This window comes from Felis catus, chromosome E1 (assembly GCF_018350175.1).
Source record: "Felis catus isolate Fca126 chromosome E1, F.catus_Fca126_mat1.0, whole genome shotgun sequence".
Lineage (NCBI taxonomy): Eukaryota > Metazoa > Chordata > Mammalia > Carnivora > Felidae > Felis > Felis catus.
Genome location: NC_058381.1, coordinates 18,469,006 through 18,495,138, shown reverse-complemented (window position 1 = coordinate 18,495,138; position 26,133 = coordinate 18,469,006). Strand labels below are relative to the sequence as shown.

Below are 26,133 nucleotides of genomic sequence, written 5' to 3'. Positions count from 1 at the left end.
TGTCTAGTGCTTGCTTATTTATTTCTCGACTTTGAGTCCCACCCCAACATCAAAGAGTACAAACCCTTATTTACATTGCTAGAAACTCAAGTAAAGGTATCCGTGGTGAAGAAATTTTTTGAAGGAGGCATTAGGAATTTGCTTACTAAGGATTTCAATGGGTTATTACACTCAGACCTATCTTAGCTTCTTTTACAAAGGAAGGATGGTGCATAGTTTCCTATCTATATATATTGGTATCTTTGCTCATGCACGACTCATTGCTATAGGGTCAAAGGTAGTGTTAGGGAGTCGTGTAAGAAAAGAAACTAAATTTTAAAAAACTTTTTGTGTGTGTGCTGACTTTTTTCATTTTTTAAAATGTTTATTTATTTTGAGAGAGCGTGAGCACAGGGGAGAGGCAGAGAGAGAGAGAGAGAGAGAGAGAGAGAGAGAGAATCCCAAGCAGGCTCCACCCTGTCAGCAGAGCCCAACATGGGGCTCACTCTCACAACTGTGAGATTATGACCTGAGCTGAAATTCACAGTCAGTCGTTTAACCGACTGAGCCAGCCAGGCACCCCAAAACAAACTGAATTCTTGAAAATCATACCTATTAAAACATAGCAACCAATTGGAGCTCCTGAGCTCTATGATAAGAGAGTGCTTGTGACTTCTGTAGGAATATTCAAAAGTGAGACAGATAATTGGAGCTGAAGATGGCATGGCACCACTATTTTCTACATGAATTTATGCTACGCTCCAAGATCTATCTCCAAAAGCATCTCAGGGCCACACACCTGGTATGTGTGGAATGCCAGCCTGAGAGGCAACTGGTGTTTGATGTAGTTAAGGCAACAAATGTTTATTAATTGTGTCCCGTATAGAGGCAGTACTAGGTCACATGGAGGATACAGAAAAAGTTTAAAATACCCTTTTTTGAGGGATCAGGTATTTAACACTTGTTGCTATGTGTCAGGATGTATGCTAGATGCTTTCCATACATTAATTCATTTAATCCTTAACAATCTTGTCAGAGAGTGCTTGTTATCCCTACTTTGCAGAGGAGGAAACCAAAGTTTCGAGTTAAATAACTTGTTCAAGGTCAGGGTGACACAAGATTGGAGTCGAAGTTTGTCTTGCTTCAGAGCCCATGTTCATTAATTCAACAAACATTTATTCTGCATATCCTATATTCCTAAACTACTTTAGCTTCTAGGGCTTTCTACCCTTAAGGAGTTTAGTAATGTGATAAATACTATGATTACAGTGCTTTGGGAGGACTGCCTGCGTGGTTAAGCATTAATGCAAGACAGTCTGTGTTCTGTGAGTGGCAAAAAGCTAGGCAACCAGACCTAGAAGTATATTATAATCACCAAGGTGATCCTTAAAAAGCAGATTCATGGGTCTCATCCCAGACCCACTAAATTAGAATCTCTGGGGTTGAGGCCCAAGGAGCTGCAGTTTTTAAAGCTCATGTGAATGCTGCCACACAGCATTATGCTACCATAATATTAAGAAAAAGAGAAATTGTTGTGAGCTTAGAAGCTCAAATATGCTTTAAACGTGGTGGAGGTAAACCTTAAGATGAGCCTTTTGAGATTAAGATTTGATTGAAAGAAGAGGAAAGGAACGCCATGATGAAAATGGCATTTAGAAAGATTAACCTGGCCACTGTAGGAAGGTTGGATTTTAATTTGTGTGGCTTTTAATGTGTCAGGGACTAGCTACAAAGCCCTGGAGGCTTTGGATTTTCTTTTGAACAGAACCTTCAAAGTCACTATATCAGGGGTGCCTGGCTGGCTCAGTCAGAAGAGCATGCAACTCTTGATCTCGGGGTTGTGAGTTCAAGCCCCATGTTGGGCATAGAGCTTACTTTAAAAAAAAAAAAAAAAGTCACATATGAAATTCATTGATTTTAGGTGATCTGATTGAGATACACACACACACACACACACACACACACACACACACACACACTTTTTTTCTTAAAGGACAGGTGGTTCATCGTCTTTTTTTTTTTTATTAAAAAAATTTTTTTTTCAACGTTTATTAATTTTTGGGACAGAGAGAGACAGAACATGAACGGGGGAGGGGCAGAGAGAGAGGGAGACACAGAATCGGAAACAGGCTCCAGGCTCCGAGCCATCAGCCCAGAGCCCGACGTGGGGCTCGAACCCACAGACCGCGAGATCGTGACGTGGCTGAAGTCGGACGCTTAACCGACTGCGCCACCCAGGCGCCCCGGTTCATCGTCTTAAAGATAGATTCACCTTGATGTAGCATCTTGGGGAAACATTAATGGGTTTAACTTTCTAAAGATTGTTGTTTAGGCTTATCACTAGAGTCTAGGCAGAATCTGAACTGTTATAAAATCTGGCAAAAATATTCTCTATTTCACCCACCTATGCACTGGTGCGCATGTACATGAATGACATAATTGTCGTATTACCATCATGGAAAGGGCATGATTGAGTTTTTCAATTTTGTACTCCTTTGAGAATCTGATGAAAACTGTGAATCCTCTTTTGGAAGAATGCACATACACAGAATATTTATGTAATTTGAGGCTTTCACTAGTCCTCTAAAGCCCATTCAGAGCCCCCTTAGGGTCCATTGATTCCTGGGAAGATCCCCAGCAATACAAATCTGGGGCTTTTTCTTGTCCTTAGGCAATACCACTAAGTATGCAGTAGGCAGGCAGTCTCTTTGAAGAATGAGTAAGTGAAAGTGACAGCAAAAAAAAAGAAATCTCTGAGTCTGGAATGATAACCTCAGTGATCTCTCTCTTGGAGTTACTTTTTCCCAGTCTTTTAATTCTGGAGTATTCTTGAGGGATAGAAAAGACAAAGAGGAGGTAGTGGAGGCAAAGAAGAATGATTTGTTTTTCTTTATATAATCTGACCTAACTCAGACAGGGCCTCAGGTTCATAAGTAGGGTAAAGAATCATACCAGTGTGGGACCAGTAGGACCCTTCTCTAAATGTAGACATGCTGTTTAGCTGTAGACATTATTAATGCTAGTATTTCTGTTACTGAGGAGTGAAAAGCCAAAGCATGCTGTAGACTGGATTACTTTGCAGTGGATTTGGAAAATTTTGTTTGCTGTCTGCCTAAAATTTGTGGTTCTGGGCAGATTCTTAATGTATTTAAAATAACACATTCTCTTGTGTCCATGAATTAGAAAACTCAGTTTGGTTAATCTGCATGTTCTCCCGACACTGACTATATATTCAATGTAATCCCAGTCAAAAACCCAGCAGGGTTTGTATGTATGAGTGTGAGGAAATTGACAAATATTCTAAAGTTTATAGAGATTGAAAAGGCCTAAAATACTCAAGATCGTCTTGAAGAAGTTGAACAAAGTCTGTTCCACAACAAATATGTAAATTAATTAAAAGTAAATTGTAGACTTAAATGTGAAAGGTAAAATAATAAAGTTTCTGTAATAAAACAGGAAAATATCTTCTCAAGACTTTGAGATAAAGATTTCTTAATGAGGCAAGTAAAGCATTAACCATTTAAAAAAAAAAAAAGGCTAAACTGGACACCATTGACCTTAAAAATTAATGCTCATCAAAAGTTGAAGAGAATGAAAAGACAGACCTCAGACATATATTCAACAAAAAACTTGTTTTCAGAATATATTATGTAATAGACAACTATAAATATTTAGAATTTGAGAAGACCATTAGAAATAAATATTTTGCTTGACATTTTTGGACTGCAAATTCTGTATCTAAACATCACATATCTTATAAATTTCTTTTTTTTTTTAATGTTTATTTATTATTGAGAAACAGAGCATGAGCAGGGGAGGGGTAGAGAGAAGGGGAGACACAGAATCGGAAGTAGGCTCCAGGCTCTGAGCTGTCAACACAGAGCCTGACGTGGGGCTTGAACTCAAAAATCGCGAGATCATGACCTGAGCCGAAGTCGGATGCTTAACCAACTGAGCCACCCAGGCGCCCCATAAACATCACATCTCTTAAAAAGAGCTTCTACAGATCAAGAATTTTTGCCCATTAGTAAAAGACTTAAGAATTTCACAAAAGAGGATAAGCAATGGCTAATAAGCATATGACAAAGTGTTCAAAGTCGTTAGTCATCAGAGAAAGGTAAATTAAACCATGATGAGATATTAATATACCCACCAGATTGGCTAAAATCAAAAAGACTGAAAATACCTAGTGTTGACAAGAATGTAAATCAGCTGAAGTTCTTAACATTGCTGGTAAGAGTATAAATTTATAAAACCACTTGGGAAAACTGGCAGTTTCTACTAAAGCTAAACACACATCTACCCAGTGATCCAGCAGTTATACTCCTTGGTATACTCAGGACAAACCACATGTCCATCAAAAGACATGTACGAGAGTATTCATGGCTGCTTTATTCATAATACCTAGAAATTGGAAACAACCCAAATGTCTGCTGGCAGTACTCTGGATAAGTACATTGTGTTATATTCCACTCACACAATGGTGTACTACACATCAATAAAAAGGATGAACCATTGATCCACACATCAACAGGGATGAATTTCATAGGCATAACAGTAAATGACAAAAGTCATAAACAAAAGTGGAAACATGATGGTGGAAAATTAGTGATCACCAAGCTCTGCCATCTACATTTGACAGACGTAGAGCTTGCCTTTGCCGTCTTCAGGGCACTTTGGAAAGGAGAACTGAGATTTGAGTCATTCTTTATGATTTAATTTGTATAAAAGTTCAAGGATAGGCAAAACGAGTCTGTGGTGATGGAAACGAAAATGGTGGTGACCTCTGAGCAGGGTGGGTTTTGACTAGAAAGGAACAAGGGGACCTTCTGAGATGTTGAAATGCTTAACTTCTTGATCAGATTTTAACCGTGGAGTAAAAATTCATCATATTACATACTTTGTGTAAAATTAATCAAATTATACACTTAGGATTTTCATACTTTATATTATAACTCTATTAAAAATAATAGTAATTACATAGTCACTACCTTAAAGAACTTAAAATCTGCTGGGGGTGAGAATGGGGAAGGGAAAATTCCTTTGCTTAAACATGGGATTTAATGAAGAGTTAAATATCTAGTTTTTGTGATCTTAAATAGATTAGGATTATTTATAGCAGTTTTATTGATAAAGGACTAAGAAAAAGAAGCCATGTACACCTCATGTAACCAATGTATAGTAAATCTTAACATCACAGGTTAAAATTCTGAAAAACAGCCACTATAATGGGCTTTTGTCGAGTTCTTAAAAGATCTGAGAAATGTGCTGAGACACTGTTTGGTAATGCCCATTATTTAAGGGTGTATTTTAGTTCATTTTTTAATTAGACAAGTCTGCTTACCTTTTTTTTTTTTTTTGTATTTGAGATCCTTTGAAGAGTTGGTGGTATTTTGGGATACTTTGACTCTTTACAAGTCAAAGTCTTTACAAGCGTCCTCCTATTTACATCATAAGGCTAATCCCACACACTTTATTCCCACAAATAATAGTGGGGTTATAGAGGGACTCAGGCTATTTATATAGGGAGTCAGGCATGAAGTCTGGAGTTTGAAACTGCTACTATTCCTTCTCACTTATTTACATCACTTCTGAGATTCCTGGATCATTTCTGCTTTTTTAAGCATTGTTTTTGACCCCTGGAAATAACAGTGGATGCCGTTTTCTGATAAGCATTTTGAGATAAAATAACGGTAATATAAAAAACAGGAGTTTAAAAAATTCCAAGCAGAGTTTAAAATATTGTATCTTTGAAGCTAACAATCCCAGCTAAATGCTTTAGTGCAAATGTCTAACCCTGTTTTATATGGCTTTTCTACAAAAAGCCTCATCAAATCTGGAATAAGAAAGCCTCATTCTTCTCCATCAGGCTTTAAAATGTATGGTTGTCACTTTCTCTAGATAACCTCTAATTATAGCAGATAGATTTGAAGTGTAAAATAGCTTTGTCTAATGGACGCTGTCACTCATTGCATTCTGCTTTCCCCCAAGACAGAATGTATTTGTTCAGATACAGAGCTGAGAGTCCGAAAGATGTCAAGTAAAACACTAATTTCTAACTGTCGTCTTCAAGCATCATCAAATATTCATGTTAAAAATTGTTCTATCCCATAATGAGAAATGAATTTGCGTGAATTTGTGACACTAGCTAATTATAGGGTTTTAAACTTATAGGAATGAAATAATTTATCTTTCATATGATAAAAATTATGTTTTGAAGAAACTGGAAAATCTGTTATCTTTCATCTGTACCAAGATTCTAAGTATAAACATTTTAATTCAGAAAGGAAAGATCAAGATTCTTTATAAAACATATTAACTATTTTCAAACTTTTAAGTGTAACTGGCTTTAAAGTGTGAGTAAAGACTTTTTCATTACAGGAGGTTTTAGTTTACATTTAGAATTTTAAAGTGACAAATGCTTGGCTGAGAAAAAAAAAACCAATGAGCAGAGTTTCTTCCACATAAAAATTGCAAGGGGAAAAGAAAAAGAGGAGAAATCTGTAGGTTAAAACTTAAAACACAAATCAACCATCATATGTAAATCTTATTTAGCTCCTGATTTAGACTAGAAAACTTTAAGAAAGAAAAGGAAATTAGAAATTTGAGGACTGGATGTTTGGTGGTATTAAAAAGCATAACATTGGGGCGCCTGGGTGGCGCAGTGGGTTAAGCGTCTGACTTCAGCCAGGTCACGATCTCGCGGTCTGTGAGTTCGAGCCCCGCGTCAGGCTCTGGGCTGATGGCTCGGAGCCTGGAGCCTGTTTCCGATTCTGTGTCTCCCTCTCTCTCTGCCCCTCCCCCGTTCATGCTCTGTCTCTGTCCCAAAAATAAATAAACGTTGAAAAAAAAATTAAAAAAAAAAAAAAAGCATAACATTTTTAGATCTGATAATTGTATTTTTGAAAAGTTTTTGTCTTTGGGGCACCTGGGTGGCTCAGTTGGTTAAGCGCCCAACTTCAGCTCAGGTCACGATCTCCCAGTTTGTGAGTTTGAGCCCCACATTGGTCTCTCTGCACTCCCCCAACTCTCACATGCACTTTCTCTCTCTCTCAAAATAAACATTTTTTAGAAATCTAAAAAAATAGGGGTGCCTGGGTGGCTCAGTCAGTTAAGCATCAGACTTCAGCTCAGAGCATGATCTCATGGTTCTTGAGTTTGAGCCCCACATCAGGCTCTGTACTGATGGCTTGGAACCTGGAGCCTGTTTCAGATTGTGTCTCTCCTTATCTGCCCCTCCCCCACTAGTGCTCGCGCGCGCTCTCAAAAATAAGCATTAAAAAAAAAATTGTTTTTTTAATCTAAAAAAATAAAATAAAAAGTTTTTGTCTTTTAGTGGTACCGATGTATGGCTGAAATAGGTCTGGTATTTGCATCAGAATTACCTAGGGAGAGTAGAAGATAAAGACAGATGAAACAAGAATGGCCGTATGTAGAAACTAAGGCCGGGTATTGATTCCATGAGCATTCTTGATACTATTCTGTGCAGTTTTAAATATTTGAAATTCTCCATAATAAAAACATTGTTTTTCTTAAAAAATTTGTACCACGCAATTTATTTCCTGTTTTTTGGTTTTTGGTTTTTTTTTTGTATTGGTAACCATGAATTTTATTTTGTGGACATCTACTGTGGCATGCATCTGTACAAACCTTTTAGGCAGTGACAGTTTATTTCCTGTTAAATAACTTCTACATCCTTTGAGCCTGGTATTTCTCATTAGTTAGATAGGTTCAGATTCTTAAGTGTGACATCATAGATGGGACTTACAAGAATAGCTGGACAGCTGGTAGGGGAAGAAAGCCTATTTGTTATGTTTCAAAGGCAGAAGTGACATTGGTAGTATGCTGCTTTTATAAAGGACTTGAATTTCAGATGCCTTAAAGTCTTTTTTCCACCCTGGTGTCTTCTTTTTTTGTACTTGGAATAAAATCCAAAATGCTTAACAAAATTTAAAGCGATTCTATATGATATATCCCCTGCCTTCCTCTTCTGTTTTATCCCAGTCTATTTTCCTCCCACCCTCTATGTTCCATAAGCACTGGCATTTCTGTTTCTAGAATTTGTCTGGTTCCTTCTTGCTGAGTTCAGTGCCTTTATATTACCTACTCATTGCCTGACCAACTCCTATTCAGCCTTCAACTCTTAGCGTTAAACTCAAGGGAAACTTTTTCTCCCCATTCCTCTGGACTTTTTCTCTTCAAATAATAGATGTCATAATTACATAGTTGTGTAACTGTTTGCTTGCTTGCTTGTTTGTTTAATGCTTTCCTCTCCACTTATCATGAGAGCAGGGATGATACTCAGTATAACTGGAGGGCCTACCCCTATGCCTGCCAGGTAGAATGTACTTAGTAAACATTTTTTTGAACAGAGGAATAAAGAAATGAATGGTAGGTATGGCTCCTCATGCTCTTAGAGCAACACTGGTTGTTAAAAATAGGGCATTTCTTTTCAACACACTCTCCGTGAAGGGGTCTGGTAGCTCATTTTAGTTGAGATTGAAGTATCTTTTACATGATAAGTTTACAAACCCCTCTTAATATTCAGGACTGTTTCTTGACTGGCAAATTTAGTTAATCTCAGTGGACAATTGTAACTAAGTCTTAAATCATTAAAGAGTTAATAGTATTTACTTGCATTTATGTCATTTTGCTTCCTTTTTAGTTCTCTAAATTTGACTTTTTTTTTTTTTCCTTTTCTTAGGTACTCTCTGCCCTTGACATACTCCAACCTCCACACATTGACTATTTTGAAGAAATGTATCCTAACCAGGGAATGTGAAAGAAGGGGACAATTTTTTATTAATTTGTTCTTCTAGCACCTTTTGGGGTTCATGCTTTAAGGCGTATAAAATCTCATCCTTGCAAAGGTGGTTGAGTACCTGGAACCAGGTAATTTTGAAATCCCAAGTATCTGACAGAGAGCAGTATTATCAATATATCCTGAACGGTGATACCATAAAACAGTACTTAATCTCCACACAGCCTTATGAGATAGGTTATTACCATCCCCATTTTGCAGATGAAACCAGTGAGGCAGCTGTGTTGTGTGGAACTCAAGAAAGTGCTCTTGTTGCTATATAACAACTGCCTGTCAGTTAAGAAGATACCACTGCCCTTTTTTTCTGCAACTTGGGGTAAAGTGAAAATTAAAGAGATAATGTAAGTCCGATGTCCCAAGTTCTTTGGAATGTGGTGGTGGTGGCAATGGTGATAGTCATAACTTACAAAGTTTTTATCATATGAGTTTATTTAATCCCTATGACAACCATCTGGGAAAGATAGGATTCTTCCCACTTTACAGAAAAGGAAATTGAGGCACCAAAGATTTAAAAACAAAACAAAACAAAACAAAACAAAAAACTTGACCAAGATCACAGAGCTAGTAAATATTGAGACTGAGGTTCAATTCCAGACAGTCTGACTCTGTGGTCTTTATTTCAACTCCTACCTATATGATACTCTCAGGATAGAGGCATTAACATTATATTACTACTGTTAACGTGTAAAAATAGTATGTCAGGTATCATGGATAATAATAAACTGTAAAATAATGCCTAGTTATAGCTCCGGGGACTGTGCATGGAAAAAAAAAAAAATTGGGACATAGGTTAGCCCTAGGCAAAGCATCACCATTTACCATTCTGCATGTAACTTGGTAAAACTTTAAGTGAAAGACAGGGAATCCTAAATCCTTGAATTCGGTGAGCTTGTGATAGTGCAATTTATTCACTTTAGGCTTTTAATTAACACCAGGCCTATGACTTAGAATGGAAACGAGTATAAAAGCATGATACTTTTTCTGACTTAGCAGTGAGATAAAAATTTCATTCTTACACAGGTGGCAGGTAATTCTGTACTAGACAATTGTCTTTGATAATTTCCTTAGTAACTGGGACCAGTTAAGAACTTCCCTAAGGGAAAGAGAATGGCTGAGCTGACTGGGGAATTGGGAAACATTATGAAGTGATAGAATTGTCATCGATCACCACTGCTGGGATGTTTTGATCTGATAAACCAAAAGCTCTTGAATGCTGTAATCTTCGGTGTTGCTTCAACCCACAGATCTTTTATGGAACTAACAAAGGCTTAACTCAGTGGACTTGGGGTGCTCCAACCCTGAACACTCCAAAGAAAGGACTGGGCCTTGACCAGCTCCTGGCTGATAAGAGTGTCCTTGTATACCTGAGCTCTTGGGCCAGGTTGGATGGTTCTGACATACGCTTTTTTAAAAAGTACAGAATTATCCTAAGGATAGATGACTTGAGAATGTATGTTCTTTTTTCCTCAGCTACAGATCAGTAGTAGCAACTGTGGAGAAAGCATTGATGATTCCATTTCATAGACTTCCTGAAATTACCCAGCTCCTCGCTGAAGAAGGGAACTAGTGGGAGTGGGGCCATACTTGTGTCATTCATCAGAAGTAACTTCTGTACCTGGTCAGGAGTCACCTACTTTATCCTTTTAGTTGGTGGGAAAGGAGCCTACTTATTAGAAGGCATTCCTATGAATGCGTAATGCTATTTCTGCCTGTTTGGAAATGAGGTTGCTGACAACAAACCTTGAAATTAGAAGAAATCTTTATTAAATAAGAATTTTATTGTATTATAGGTTGTGTCACGGGTCCCCAAGATCACCCTCAGGTTCCATGATTTGCTGAAAGGAACTCACAGGATCCAGGAAGGATCTACTTGGCTACAGTTTATTACAGCAAAATGATACAGATTAAATCAGCAAAGGAGAAAGGTATACAGGCAGAGTCCAGGAGAAACCAGGCACAAAGTTCCAGTTGTCCTCCCAGTAGAATTGTACAGATCTTGCTTAATTCTCCCAGCAACAATGAATGACAATACAGGCAAATGTTGTCAACCAGAGAAGCTCACCAGATCCTTAGTGTCCAGGGCTTTTATTGGGGGTCAGTCAGGTGGGCCTAGAGCAGGCACAGGGCTGACCATAGCTGCTCAGTCTCCAGCCCTCTTCCTTTTTCCCCCACCCAGAGGTTAAACTAATACAGCTGCCCCAAGGCTCCAGGCAAACAAAAACAGGTGTCACCATAAATCACATTGTTAGCATAAACTATCTGGTGTGACCAAAGCCCCAGGTATACTAAGATGCTCTTATGAGGCAGGATATTGCAAGACCTCAAAGGTTATTTCCCAGGAGCTGGTCATGAGCTAGTCCTAAAGACTTTTGGGACGTATAGGATTTGGGCACCCCAGATCTCTGCTGAGTTAACCCTTTATTGCACATAAGCCATCTGTGGGGAAAGAATGTGTTCAAATAAGATAATTGGCATGTATGGATATATTTAATAAAAATGCCAGATCTATTAGATTCTCTTCACTGAACACTTAGCTAATTCATAATATTCATTTTGTGTCTTACAGTTTAAGCATGAATTGTTTATATCAGGCATTAATTTTTTTTGTACTTGGGTTTGTCATTCTTTTAAAAACCTTCTGTGTGCTTCTGTAAGCTAGTGGTTCTCAATCATTCATCATTATTGACCATAATTGGACTCTGGGAGATCCTTGAATCATTATTATTTAAGATTCTTGCAGAGCAGAGGAAAAGTTAGCATAGTTATGGTTTAAAACCATGAGTGACATGGAGTGCCTGGGTGGCTCAGTTGGTTGAGCGTCTGACTTTGGCTCAGGTCATGATTTCCAGGTTTGTGAGTTTGAGCCCCGCCCACGTCAGGCTCTGTGCTGACAGCTCAGAGCCTGGAGCCTCCTTCGGATTCTATGTCTCCCTCTTTCTCTGCCCCTCCCGCAATCATGCTCTGCCTCTCTCTCTGTCTCTCTCTCTCTCTCTCTCAATAATATAATAAATAAATGTTAAAAAAAATTTTTTCTAAACTATGAGTGACATAGATAGTATAGTACCTGTTGGTGGCTAATTTCAGCCCATTTCATTAGTTGGCAGAATGTTTCTGTGAAATTTCTCTCTCCGGAATTGTTCATGAATGTTTAAAAGTCTTTGCTGTAAAATATTTGCGGAACCATCTGGTGTACCATTTACTTAAATGTTTTAATTTATTTTTTTAAGGTTTTCTTTTTTTTTTTTTTTAGTAATCTCTACACCCCATGTGGGGCTTGAACTCACAACCCTGAAATCAAGAGTCACGTACCTCCAACTGAGCCGGCCAGGTGCTCCTAAAAGTTTTACTTTTTTATTTAATTTTTTACCTTCAAGTTAAAAAATTGATACCTGTTGCTTTCATTGTAATTAGTTGGCTACGGAAGAATCTTTCAAACCTAAATCTCACTTATTCTTGTTTCCTGTTTAATTTTTAGCTATATGTAGAATCATGCACAGAATATAGGTGTTTTCCAGTGGTGGTGCTATTTGGAAAACACTGAATCCTTTTACATAAAAAGGAGTCATTCCTGTAGCTGCCCCAGGATTATAAAGACTCTTAGGAAGGCATGACTTAGCCTGGAGTACAGGATACTAAAAATCTGTGTTTTAGAAGAGCTAGTAAATGGAAATATAAGAAATGCCTTAATTATATATAAGCTCTACTTTCAGTGACTCTTTTAATATCAATATGAAGTTTTTGTTGTAGCCAAAGCAAAAAAAAATTCCTTCTGTTTCCCTCTGAAAAATAAGAAACCTTACTACCAAAACACAAAAATATTGAAGATTAATAATATCTCAAGCTAGTATTTGATTTCAGCTTAATGTATTATTCATCTGTGTCAGCAGCTCCCTCTGTAGTATCTGAAGAACATGGCATACACATTACACATGGTTTTTGACATTTTTTTTTTAATTGGAGGATTGTGTCTTTGCAGATTTTAGAATGGATAATATTTTGAGTTTTAAATGTATGATCATGGAATTGTGCTTTGAAGATACTTTTTGAGGTCTGTTTGAGGCTCTGTCATTTTAGGTAAGTTCTTAGTGTGTTGCTATGCATCTAATGGATGTTTTAATATTTAAAGTTGATAAAGGAATCAGTTCATAGAGTCAGAAGTATATATTTATCATATTATAATTTAATCTTCCACTGTACATACAGAGCCACATCATTGCACTTTTTTCTAAGATGAAAAACTTGGGATGTTACGTTGCATATGTAACTGTTAGTACAGAAACATTTTAAATTAGAAGATCTCTTTGATTGAATAGTTCATATCATTTTAGAAAATCTGAGGTCTATGAACATTTTGATGTAATCAGATATATAATAAGAGTATAAGCATATACTATTATGCAGTTAATCCTGTTTTTTCCTGAAACTGTGACAAAGTGATTACATCAGTGCCCACCAAAAATTTGGCCTGAGTTTTCAAAGACCATGCATCTTTAGATAGCTCCTTAAGCAACTTTGAAAAAGACAATGTCTGGACTATAACTGTTTACAAATCTACCTACAGGATGCAACAGATTTAGCATGAATCATATATGGAAGGAACAATAAATTCTACCATGATCTCTGCATCTTGTAGCTTTTCTGTTTTCGTATTTTTAAAATCTAATAATTAGGAAAAGTTCTGTATTTTTTTAACTGAACTTTTAGCCGTTAAAGGATTGCATTATTCATTTTGCACTTTGAGTTTCTATTTGGAAACCTGTATGAAAACACTTCGGCACTTAATTACTTTGAGCCTACTGGAATTTAACCCAAGAGAAACCAGTTGTAATTATTTGATTGAAAATCATTATTTATCATCCTTCAGTCAGGAATCTGAATTGTATACATAAACATGCCCTTTCCTAGAAAGTACTGGATGCCTGCTGGATTGGAAATAAAAATTTGGCTTGCTTTGGGAAAAGTTTATTTTGAACTTGACACATAATGAAACATTATCTTAGTGTTTTACGGAGGAGAATATGGGCAGAGCAGGTTATCTGCATTCGAAGCAATTTCGGCCTAAAACCAGTGGAAAGGAGCAGTCTAATAGGGTGTCCATGTGTCCTGGTTTGCAAGGATTCCCGGATTTTACCTGATGTCCTCGTATAATTATTAATTAACAAGTTCCTCCTTTTACTTTCACAAGTGTCCCTATTTGGATAATAGGTTTGGCTTATGCAGGCATTGTTTAAACAGGGATCTCTTGTCATAAATGCAGCGAGGGAGCCTACATGCCCATTTGACCAGTTGAGAACCCTTGGTAGGAGTAATGTAGTTTTGGGCTCCCAGATGCAGTCATTCAATTTTAACTGACAGTATTTGTATACTGTATTTTACAGGAACATTTTGTAATTTAAAGAATACACAATACATGATTGCCTGGTGCTGTGAAACAGCTCTATAACCCGCAGAGAATCTTAGGAGTCTGTGAAGAGCTAAGAACAAACAAAATGAAATATGTATTTGCATATGTAAGTGCACTCTTACTCTGCATCAGACAGTACCAGCAAGGACCAGAAATCTGCATCCTAGGAGCTTTGAAGATTCTCATATTGTTAGAATTCCCTCTTCATTTATTCCGTAAACAAAAGCATCAGCTATGTGCCTAGAACCAGAAATTTTTTTTCTGTTTTGCTCACTATTGTGTTCCCGGCTCTTAGAACAATGCCTGACATATAGTAGGTGCTAAATAAGTGTTTGTTAATTGAACGAATAAAATAGTCTCTTAGTGGAAACTAAAAAGTTCCCAAGCTGAATTGCTTGAAAAGCATTTAATGATTTAAAACAAAAACAAAACCTGATGCTTTTACCCACTGTCACCAATTCTGGCTCCTTACCTCTGAAGCCCAAAAGGGAAAATAAAGGAAAAGTTAGCAGAACAATCCAGCTGAATTCCTGACTTTAATTGCCACTTAGTATCTAGTCAGCCTTATTTATTCATTCAGCCAAATAATTAACACTACTTTGGTTTTTTAAGAAAAAAATTTTAATGTTTATTTATTTTTGAGAGAGAGAGAGATACAGTGTGAGCAAGGGAGGGCCAGAGAGAGAGGGAGACAAGAATCCGAAGCAGGCTCCTGTGCTGACAGCTCAGAGCCCAGTGTGGGCCTCCAGCCCACAAACCACAAGATCATGACCTGGGTCGAAGTCAGATGCCCAACTAACTGAGCCACCCAGGCACCCCTAGCACTACCTTTTACATAACATTGTACCAATCTCTGTGGAAGGTGCAAAGATGAATCGTGTATTTGTTTAATTTTTTTTTTCATTTAGTGTACCAGGCACTGTTCTAAATACTTGACCCTTATCTCCATTTTACAGATGAAGAAACTGTAGCTCAGATAGGTAAATAACTCATCCAGGTTCACTTAGAAATGACGGAGCTGGGATTTGAACCCATATTGACTGGTCTTAATGGGCTGGGAGTGCTCTTAACTCAGTGCTGCCTCCTGGCGCTTTCCTTAAAAGGAAATATAGTCTGGAGTGAGATAAGATATAAAGAAATAACCATCAGATGTGGTAGAAAGTGCCAAAAGAATATGGATAGGTGGTGTGGAACTGTAAAAGAAGAGATTGCTTCAGGCAGAAAAAAACAGTAAGACTTAATGGAGGAAATGACATTTCAGACAAATTTTGAAAGATGAGGATTTGGACAGGTAGCATTGAGATGGATGGATATTCCAGATGGAGAGACCAAGTTCAGGAGTATCATTTAGGGAATGGCAAATCATCCAGCTGGCTAGAGTTTAGCATGCATAAATAATGAAAAATTAAGCTAGTTGGGGCAAATCATGGAGGGCCTTGAATGTTGAACTAAGAAAATTCATCTGTATTCAGTAGGCATTGGACGGCACAATGAAAGATTTTTGTGATGCGGAATGACAGAATCAGAAGTGCTCTTTATAAACTTAACAAAGAGTTTCTGTTTGGGATCATGAGAAAGTTCTAGAATTAGATAGTGGTGATAGTTGCACAACATTGTGAATGTAATGCCATGGAATTGTGCGTGTAAAAATGGTTAAAATGGTAAATTTTATGTGTAGAGGCCATTTTAGACAACAGGCTTGAGCAGTGGAAACTTGATCAAGGCAGAAGGGCTGACAGCGACTGCCTGCCTGAATACAGACAGGCGCATCAGGCAACCCACCTCCAAATACCCAAAGGCACTGACCAATGGATTGCTAACAACCAGGCACAATTACCCAAAGGGAAAATTCCATAGTCCCCATACCTTCTCACCTTCCCTCTTTAAATATGGCTCCCACCCACTGCCTTACTGCAGACAGACTCTCCTTTTCTATCCTTCCCCACTGCTCCCTTGCAGTGTATTCAATAAACTACTGTCTTCCTTGTTCTGACTTGGGTGAATCCTTTCACTGCCCACGCTACCGGCTCCCCCGCCCCCAGTCATCGCTCCACATTTGGGGGCCCCCATCCAGTTGAGTGGGACACCACATTATGTATATTTTAACCACAGGTTGGGGGGGCGGGGTTAACCTTAAGAAAAGGACCTAACTCTTAGGGCTGAGAGGCAATGACTGTTGCAGACTGGGAAAGGAGACCAGAAGGATTCTTGGCAATTTACTGGCACCTCTTTAGCCATGTACTCAGCAGCCTGCGCTTTGATTTTGATGGCTGGTTGGGGATTCACAGAGGCAGGACAAGGAAGTGAAGGCATTAGGGAGGGGGCTCCCTAGAGCCCTAGAACTTCACAGGATAGCTGGCCACATTGATAGAGAAGCAGTTGACATCAAAAGAGGACTTGGCGTCCTCCAAGAAAGGAGAGGCAAGATTCAAAGACAGATGCTGGGTTGATAGCAAGCAGCAGGTTCAGTAGCAGTAGTAGTGTGGTTAGAATATGGAGATTGTGTTCCAAGAAAGGAATTTGTAGTTAGGACAGGTTATAGCCGCTTCTAGATAGAAAGTAGAGCCATGCTCGAAGGTAGATGAAGTAGAATAATAACAGAAATCCTCAGAATTCAGATGGTTGAGAAACTGAGAGGTAGAGATTCTCTGGTTGCACATTAAAATCACCTAGGGAGCCTTTTATAGAAATACAAATGTTCAAACCCTACCTTCTGATTTAATTGGTTTGAGTTTGGTTCTAGGCATCAGTAAGTATTTTTGAAGATGTTCTCCCCAGTGATCTGAATGTGCCCTCAGGGTTGGGATCCACTAGACTAAAGCACCAGAATAATTACCAGCATGAAGGCTGAAGTTACCCGTGACTACCTGAGGGACTTCAAATATGCAAATGTGAAGCAGCTGTTTGTGTCATTTGGCTAATAAGATCTGGATTGTTGTAAAGACTGCTAGAAAAGATGAGGGTAGAAATTGTGAAATTAATTTCAGGTATGTATGGTTTTTTTTTTTTTTTTTAAAGAAGAGGTCTTTGAGCAGTAGCAGCGGGACCAACCATAGCCTAGAAAAGGGAGGCGAGATGGAAGCAGCTTACTTGGTCTCTACTTGTTAGTTCTTTAAGTGGAGACTGCTCCTCAGAATCATGTCGCTGCTCTTCATGTATGGACCATAAATGCTTTTTGATGACCAAATCGACTGTGATTGATCTACCAGTCTTCAAAAGACATAATTCATCCTCTGTTTAGGCTTTAAGAAAGTTGGAACTTTTTGCCTCAAATAGAATATATTCTAACTTTTTTTTCATTCTGACACACCAGTGGTGTAAAGGGCAGAATTTAAAGTGTAAGTATCAAAGTTTAAAGCCATGTGTATAGTCTTTGACTCGAGGCCTTGAATCAGTCACCCAAAATCTCTGCTTTGTTCATTCTTTGACTTTTTAAACATGATGAAAAGAGAGAGAATTCGTTTATGTCCAATTCCATTCATTTAGCTCATTTTTCAGAGTGAGCATGAGCTCGGAATCAAGAATGTGCTGTTCCCTCAGGTAATTTCAGCTCCCGTAGGCTTCCCCTAGTGAGAGAATTTCACCAAACTGAGCATGATACTGGTGCTGAGAGAGGTAGTTTTATACAGTATGACCCCTTAACAAGAGCCAGCTGTTTCATGCAGGGTTCGGTCAAAGAAAACAGCACTCTGTTTCGATACCAGAGAACACTATACTGTTGGATTTAATGTGAGTTTGACGTATTGGCTTCCAACATGGCATCTTCCCAGATGACTTTTTGTGATACTCAGTGTTCATTTTATGCCCTAACTTTAGACCTTTACCCTCAGGAAAGAGGTACCAGCAGGTAGTATAAAGCATAATGGCCATTGCTGTTACCTTCAAGGGGTTCATGGTTCAATTGGGGATGATTGATGAATTTCAAATAATTTTAATATTAATCAGTTTAACACTAAAGATCGTAACCAAATTTTCTTGAGCAGAAAAAACGGCTCTGCCCTTCTCTCCCCGCCTCCCCCAAAAAAGAGTTTGGAAGACTTACCTGGTACTTAAAATTTTCATAGAATAAAACATTTTCTCTAGTCCTTTCTTATAGGACCCATACAAGATCAGTGATCTATTAGTCTAATAAATATATGTTCAGTATTTCCAGTTGTATTTTTATTTTTTCACAAAATGTTAGGCAGTATCTGTTTTGTTTGTGGGTCCAGGTAGCTCTTTCTTTTCTGATTAAATAATGTGGAGCAGTGCTAACAGGTGTCACATCTAAATGTATAATAGAACGTTCATTACATAAATGTTAGAAAGTGGGGACAAGTGGGAACAAATGGATAAGGCTCTATGTCAGATATTAGGTCTTTTTTTCTTGCACCTTTTTTTTTTTTTTGAGATATAATTGACATATAGCAGATACTACATCTTGACACAGAGGCAGACCCCCCCCCTTTAAATGGACCACCATTTTATTTCATCTCTTACTGCCATAGAAAGTATTGAGAAACAGACTTCCCTGATATACTTCTCCTAGATTCTTCTTATAGATTTTTGTTCTCCGTATATTTTGAATCCTCTCCGCCCTTCATAACTAGTTCCTTATAATAACTTTGCCTTTTAAAACCTTTAACCAGAAGTGAATTTCGTTGGTGATGGGTAGCACTGGGTAGGTAAGGAAGCATCTGTAGCTTGGCACATTGAGAGGCTTGTTCTTCCCTTCACAATGCTGCTTGTGGTGGTTTATACCACTGATTGCAGTCCGCTCTCAGGTTTTAATGACCTCATTCTTGCAGCTTTACAATAGATGAGCCTGGAGTAAATTGCTCTCAAATTCTGTTGGGCAGGAGGGTATTTGAAACCAGATTGTCTGGACACAGAAGTAAGTTTTTTAGACCCGTTAGGAAAGGTTGGTGGATCTAATTTGAAGGCTTGGTGTCTCTTAGAGAAAGTTTTGAGATTTGTTGTAGTGGCAGTAAGAAGCATGATGCAGTTTATATGACTGATCAGTGTATTTATCCTCTGAATGGATTAAGAGGTGATCGAAGAATTTGCCCTTTCTCTTCATGAATTAAAAAAACTGGAGAAGCAAAATGTTTTTAATCTAGGTAAAGGCACTTCTTTCAAAGATTTTTTTTTTTTAAGTTCAGAAAAAAATAATGACTATTCCAGTCATTTCTTTTGGTTTGTTTCTTGACTCTTAATCTCTGTTTTTGTGTGAATGTGCATTTGCTTTGGAGGGTTATGATGGTGGAAAATTAGTAATCGCCAAGCTTTGCCATCTACATTTGGCAGACAGAGCTTGCCTTTGACTTCTTCAGGGCACTTTGGAAAGAAGAGAACTGAGATTTGAAGTAACATCTTTTTCTCTAGGATGCTTTTTCTGTTTTATTGCACGTGTTTTATTGCAAGGCTATTGTATAGCCTTAGTGACAAGGACTTAGCCAATAGAGCCTTCTGGGGCTATGACAGAGTATGTAAAATGAAGTATGTAGAATGTAGCTTTCCTGTGATTTTCCCTTTTTTCTGGTGATAGAATTGATTTTTTAAAATTAGTTTTAAATTGCAAATTAAAGGTAGTTTTAATTTTTGACATTCTATATACAACAGATTAATTGCCCTAAAAAGAAAAGGAATTTGCCTTTGCCTGGGAAAGAGAATGTTGTATTCAAACATTTTAACAACGTGACCTTTTATTCCATTGATTTCTATAGAGAAGCACAGGCAGGCTTCAGAAAAGGTCAGTGATTCTAATTGAAGCACACACTGATTTTTTTTTTTTTTTTTTCTAGTTGCAAAGGCGCCCATGCTTTTTGTTGCAAAGAAGATGATGAGATTTAGGGCTGACCATTTGTTACAAGAGAAAGCAATTCTCTCTGTGATGCATTGCTGTTTTTCTTCCACATGGAAAGCATTGTTTGAAATCAACAATATCCATAAACCAGATTTTCATTATCCATGCTATTTAATGCCCTCATTTTTATTTCAGAGACAGTTACATATCTGAGATCTAGGTTGAAATTTCCCTCCGCTGTGGACCTGAGTTTGGAAGAAAAAAATGTGAGTCTGTTAAGTCTCACATATTTATGGTTGTGAGATTGCTTTCTTTCAAATAGGAATGACTGGATTTCAGAATTAGTGCTTAATGTGGGTTTAAGCATGTTTTCACTGTCATTCTTGGACTTTCCATATAAGAGAATTCATGGACACCTATTTGATGAATATTTAATATTGCAAGATTTCTTTTTGGTCTGGCTTAGAGTTAGTTTTGTCCAATACGCAGTGGAAGAAAGAATGATCCAGTTTTCATTATCTCAAGTCAGTAAAGACTGTTTAGGCATTAAAATTGTGTTTTCAAAGCTTTCTGTCCATATTCAGTCGGTAGGAAATAATTTGACACAAGTTCTCCGTTTTCTTCTCCCAGTCCAGCTAAACCAGTTAAATAGCCTTATTTTGTTCTCTGAAAGCTTTTAACATATCATTAATAATTTTTCATACAAAATCAGTTACTCATTGCACATAAAGCATTAAATGTATTCTCAGAGTTCAGTTCCCTTGAGCAGGCAGACCAGACTGCTATAGTTCTGAACTCCAGATGGTAAGAGTTTTTTGAACCTGATAGGTGGGTTTGTTTGTTTTTTGGGTTTTTTTTTACATAAGACCGTATCACAAGTATTCACATTTATACACAACTTGGGCTGTCCAGGATGATTAGCTCTCTGTTATTGAAGTACTTGTTTAGCAGTGCTGTTTTATGACATGTTTGCACAACACCTTGTCATTTATAGTAAGCATTTATTCCTAATAGCTTATAAATTCTCCCAGTGTTTATTGATAGTAGAAGCTGTGTAAAGAATCGGCTTTATTCTTTCTCTTTTGTCTGAGAGGTGGGAACAAGTGAAGTCAGACTGCTTGGCAGGCCTGGATATGGGAATGTGGAATATTGACCTTTATCTCATATTCTTAGAAGATTGTTACATTAGGAAACTGACTAGTGTCTCCATTTCTTCTCCCTACAAAGCTCTCAATACTAGATACCAGAGCCTAAATTAATATTCTTGATACTAGAGCCTAAATAACAGCACTCTAAAATCAGCCCCCTTCTCCATCCTTCTTCCTGCCATACTCTTCATCATCCCTTGTTCTGTTGCCCGACAGTAGCAGTCTTGAGTGTAATGGCCTCCTAGCACATCATGAAACAAGAACAAGGGTCGTCATCCTCTGTTTATTTCAAAGCCCTTATGATAGTTCAGGGCCTACCTAGTCAGCATTCTGCTAGCTTGACATAATAGAAAATCTGTTGTAGTGGCAAAGAGCATGGAGTCTGGAGCCAGATTACCTAGATTTGGATTCTGGCTTTGCCTCTTACTACCTGTGTGACCTTGTAACCTCTCTGTGCCTCAATTTCCTGGTTAATAAAATGAGAATAATAATGGTTCCTACCTCAGAGAGTTATTTTGGGATAGATTGGGATAGAGTGACAGACTGACTTAAAATAGTGCCTGGAAGTTAATAAGCGCTATAAAAGTAGTAAGGGAAGGCCTTATAGAGGAGAACTTATTAAAGCTGACACACAGTAGAAATTCCTATGAATTTTCTGGTACAAGCAAAGCATGTCAAGCGACTGCCAACAACCAACAGATGACATTAGCAAGTACTCATACAGACAAATGGACTTTGATAATGGCCTATCAATAACAAGCATAGCCTGTTTTTAGAGAGGATTTTTTTTAAATAATAATATGTGAACTGTTGTTAACCTCAGTACCTCATGTCTCCTTACCTGGCATCCTCTTCCCAGCATACAAATCTTCAGCACCTCCAAGCCTTCCACCCAGACTGCATCCACATTATCTTTCTTAGTGCTTTTTTCAGTACCTTTACCAAACCTTTCCTATTAATTAGAAAGAAATGACATCATTTCCTCCTTCAGCCCACCATCCCAAGAACTATTCGCTTTTTTATGTCCTATAGTTACGTCTCCTAGTATTGTCTGTCCCTTCCTGCCTGCATAAAGGTTACTCAGGCTTTAGCGTACTAGCAAATCCTTAGGTTGTTTTAAAGAACAGTTAAAAGTTCCAACTCACAGTTGGAATTTTTTTTCCCTCTGCTTTGAAGAGAATCACTATAGATAGAGCAAATTATTCACACCAGCTCTTTGAAACACCTGTGTTCCAGGTGAAGCAAAAAGAAAAGGAAAGGTTGAATCTAGTCTTTTCACCTCTCCATCAAAAAATAAATATGTCTCTAAAACTTCCCAGCTGGTTGGAATGAAATGCTGTCAGGCTTTCCAACTCTTAGAGGGTAATATTGGATGACAACAAAGCCACACCTAATTTGAGCTGCTGAAAAGCCTCATAACCCCATTATCGTTCTCCTGAACTGCTTAACCTTCTGGTTAACCTTCTGATTATTAGCCTCTTGACATATTTAATTCAGGTGTGAGAATTTAGGGAGGCTCACAGGACTGTTTATTTGATCTTTTTGTATATCCCACTGTGCTGACTTTATTTCTATTTTTTAAGGTTGGTAGACACTAGGAGGCATGTGTTACCTGGAGACCCAGAGGTTTCAGAAGCCACTAAATATATCAGACCTGCCTTAATTGGAGGATATGGGGAAGCAGTGGGGCTTTTAGCCACTTCATAGACCAGCTGAGTCTCCTGCTACCAACTCAATTTATTTGAGAGCAGTACTTCAGGGAACTTAATGGAGCTACAGCACACTAGCACGAATCTGAATTTTAGCCAGATACAATTTCGTTATGTACTACTTACTGTGGTCGTTTGCTCTCTGCATACTCTGTTGGTGTCATTATTAAATATTAAGAGCACTGATTTGTACAGTTGGTAATGGGCTTAATAATTGCATGTTTAATTGATAGTCTTTTCCTCTTATTGATACATCACTTAAAGGTGGCAAGAGAATCAGATGGTAGAAAATAGGATTAGGTCGAGGTGGCTGTTTTCCAAAGGAAGTATATTATGTATGAGCTGAGCGAAGTTTTGTTTTGTGTGCATGTGTTGTTTGTTTGTTTGTTTGTTTGTTTGTTTTTGGATATGTGGAATACTGATCAGTTACTAATTTTTACCACCCTGAGCTCCAGACTGAGAAACCTATTACTAGAAGCCCTTTACCAGAACCAGGGTCCCTGCGTAAAGGGTCTCAAAAGTCTAACAAAGATTAGCACTTTTATCATTGTTCCCTTGAGTTTCCAGTCTGTCCAAAACCAACCCTAGGTCTCTTTCAAAAAATTATATGCTCTGTAGAAAACTTTTCTTGATCTAAAAGGTTTTTATGTCCTCATATGAAAGAATGTGACTGTCATCGACATACTATTTTTTGGTGCCAGAAAACCACCAGACCCCATTTCGTAAGTGAATAAAACTTTCCTCTTCAGCACTGATGTCCTTAAGAGATTGCCTAATCTTTCCTTTTAAGATCAGTAGCTTAAAGGAACTTTTTCAACCGGTTGCCTGTTTTGTGTTTTTGTGGTTTTTGTTTGGTTGGTTGGTTGGTTGGTTGGGGTTTTTTGTACTAACATTCTTTTGGCTTTTTTTTCTTCAGGGAGGGGGAAATGTCAGGAAAAATAAGAACATGGTCATACATTTTGGCAAAGGCATGGACTTTGATATTGGGCATTCCTGAATTCATCTCCTTATTTCCCCTCCTCTCTTTTAGCTTTTTGACCTTCAAAAAGTTACATGATACTTTTCCCTGAGCCTCAGTTTTCTCAATGATAAACGGAGATAATATTTTTCTTCAAAGGACTGTTGCAAGGAATAAACAAATTAGTGTATGTAACACATTTGGCACAGTGCCTGGCATATTGATATTTAATAAATTCAGTATCCTTCCTCCCTCCTGTAACAGTGATGGTGATAACAGCTACCCAAGTAATCTCCCTGTTCCCTCGGTTGCCAGACATTTATATATGATTCACATACAACATCTAAACCCTGGCAGTAACCCTGTGTAGTAGATTTCATTGTCCCTATTTTATAAACGCAGAAACAAACTCTGAGGATTTCGTTAGCTTGCCTGATGTTATTAAGCCAGTAAGTAGCAGTTGACAATCTAACCTAGTCTTTCATCCCAAAACCTACACCACGCCGCCTCCCACTGCCTGAATTCCTTTACCTCCTCGTTGTAAAAACCAGCTTCCTGGCCTTCTCTCTTCTGGAGTAGAATTATTTCCTTCCCCTTTACCCCAAAGTTTATCTTTTGAAAGACAGTACAAGTTCAGAACAAAGGCCAGGATCTTGTATTCACTCTGCTGCACACTAGTTTGTAAAATGGGAATCACGATAGGATTTCTTTCTTAGAGCAATTAAGAGTACATGAGGCTAAGTAAATTTAAAGCTGGGGGCTTAGCACATAGAGAACTCTTGACAAATAGGAGCTGTTTTTTTTTCTCAATAAGTATTTTTCTTTTTCAGTCAAGCTTCTGTGGCCACGTACAGTACATTAAAAATCTTTTTGCTTCCTTGTTTTCTCTACTTGATGTTTACAGCTCATCTCAGTCCCTTCTGACCTCTTGTATGTTGCCTTGCATTCGTCCATCTTTTTTCTCTGTGTTGTCATGGAGTTAGCAAGCCTTCTACACCCACTTGGTGCCCAGTCGGTATTTATTGATGCTAATGATGATGGTTACACAAAGATGCTGCTGGCACCAGTCCTGTAGCCTCTGAGACTGCTTGAATAATCATGACCTCCTAAAAACAGAAAAGGAGTCAATCATCTGACTCCTAATTGAAGGTCAGAATTTGGTGTCAGCATTTGTTTCTGTGGTGATTGTGTAGCTTTTTCTGCAGAATTACCTTTGACAGTTGGAGTAGTCAGGTTTTCTGGCATGCGGCTGATTATCATGCATTCTTAAATTACTTCCTAAAATAGATCATAGAGATGGGTGGGTCAAGCAAATACTGATCATGGTACAGATTTGTTTTAATTGGAGCAAGGGGTCAGGGAGTTCTACCATTGAGGGTATAGTTGGCTGCCAGGCTCTAGATGAATTTCCTGTTCTTCTTGCCCATAATCATTTTTGCATCAAAGAAAATTGTGCAAAACTGTTTTTTTGTTTTTAATGTTTGTTTACTTTGGGGACAGAGAGAGATAGAGCACGAGCGGGGGAGGGCCAGAGAGGGAGGGAGACACAGAATCCGAAGCAGGCTCCAGGCTCTGAGCAGTCAGCACAGAGCCGGACGTGGGGCTCCAACTCACAAACCGTGAGATTGTGACCTGAGCTGAAATTGGGTGCTTAACCGACTGAGCCACCCACGTGCCCCAAACTGGTTGGGTTTTGGTGGGGTTTTTTTAATGTTTTTTTTATTTTTGAGAGAGAGAGAGAGAGCGTGTATGCAAGCAGCCAGGGAGGGGCAGGGAGAAAGAGAAACAGGATTTGAAGCAGGCTCCGTGCTGACAGCAGAGAGCCCGATGTGGGGCTAGAACTCATGAACCATGAGATCATGACCGGAGCCAAAGTCAGACGCTTAACCCACTGAGCCACGCAGGCACCCTAAAACTTGTTTTAGTCATAAATACTTCTCTTTTGTCTGCCTTTCTGGTATCTCTTCTATATTCCCACCTCATTTCTTTTAAGGAATGTTAGAAGATTCCTTATTTTTGCTTTTTTCCTGCTTTGGTCTCTGTCCTTCATGAGCATATTTTCATCCTCAGCAACTTTCAGGGAAGTCGAGCAGTGTGTCCTGCATGTTAAATTTGGGTGCAATGCACTAAAAACTCTGCTAATGACAGTGATGTGCATTATTCTAAAGAGTGTCATGATGTTGAGGTTGAACTTACAACTCTTGGCAACGTACTTCCATAATTTCAGTATCCAGGATTTTTAAATAAAAGAAGGAAAGAAATGAAAAAAATGTTTTTTAATAGAAAAAGAAAAATGCTGTGCAAAGGGAGATTATAACCAAAAGCAAAA

The 26,133-nt window shown here is 38.2% G+C and overlaps 1 protein-coding gene across 1 annotated transcript in view; it reads left to right on the top strand.

Moving 5' to 3' along the window:
- The window catches only part of NLK (nemo like kinase), a 165,407-nt gene that overhangs the window by 95,112 nt on the left and 44,162 nt on the right, over nt 1–26,133 (top strand). The window contains exon 3 of the mRNA XM_003996503.6: nt 8,684–8,739. Coding sequence (XP_003996552.1) covers nt 8,684–8,739 — 56 coding nt within the window. The remainder of the gene's footprint in view (nt 1–8,683; nt 8,740–26,133) is intronic.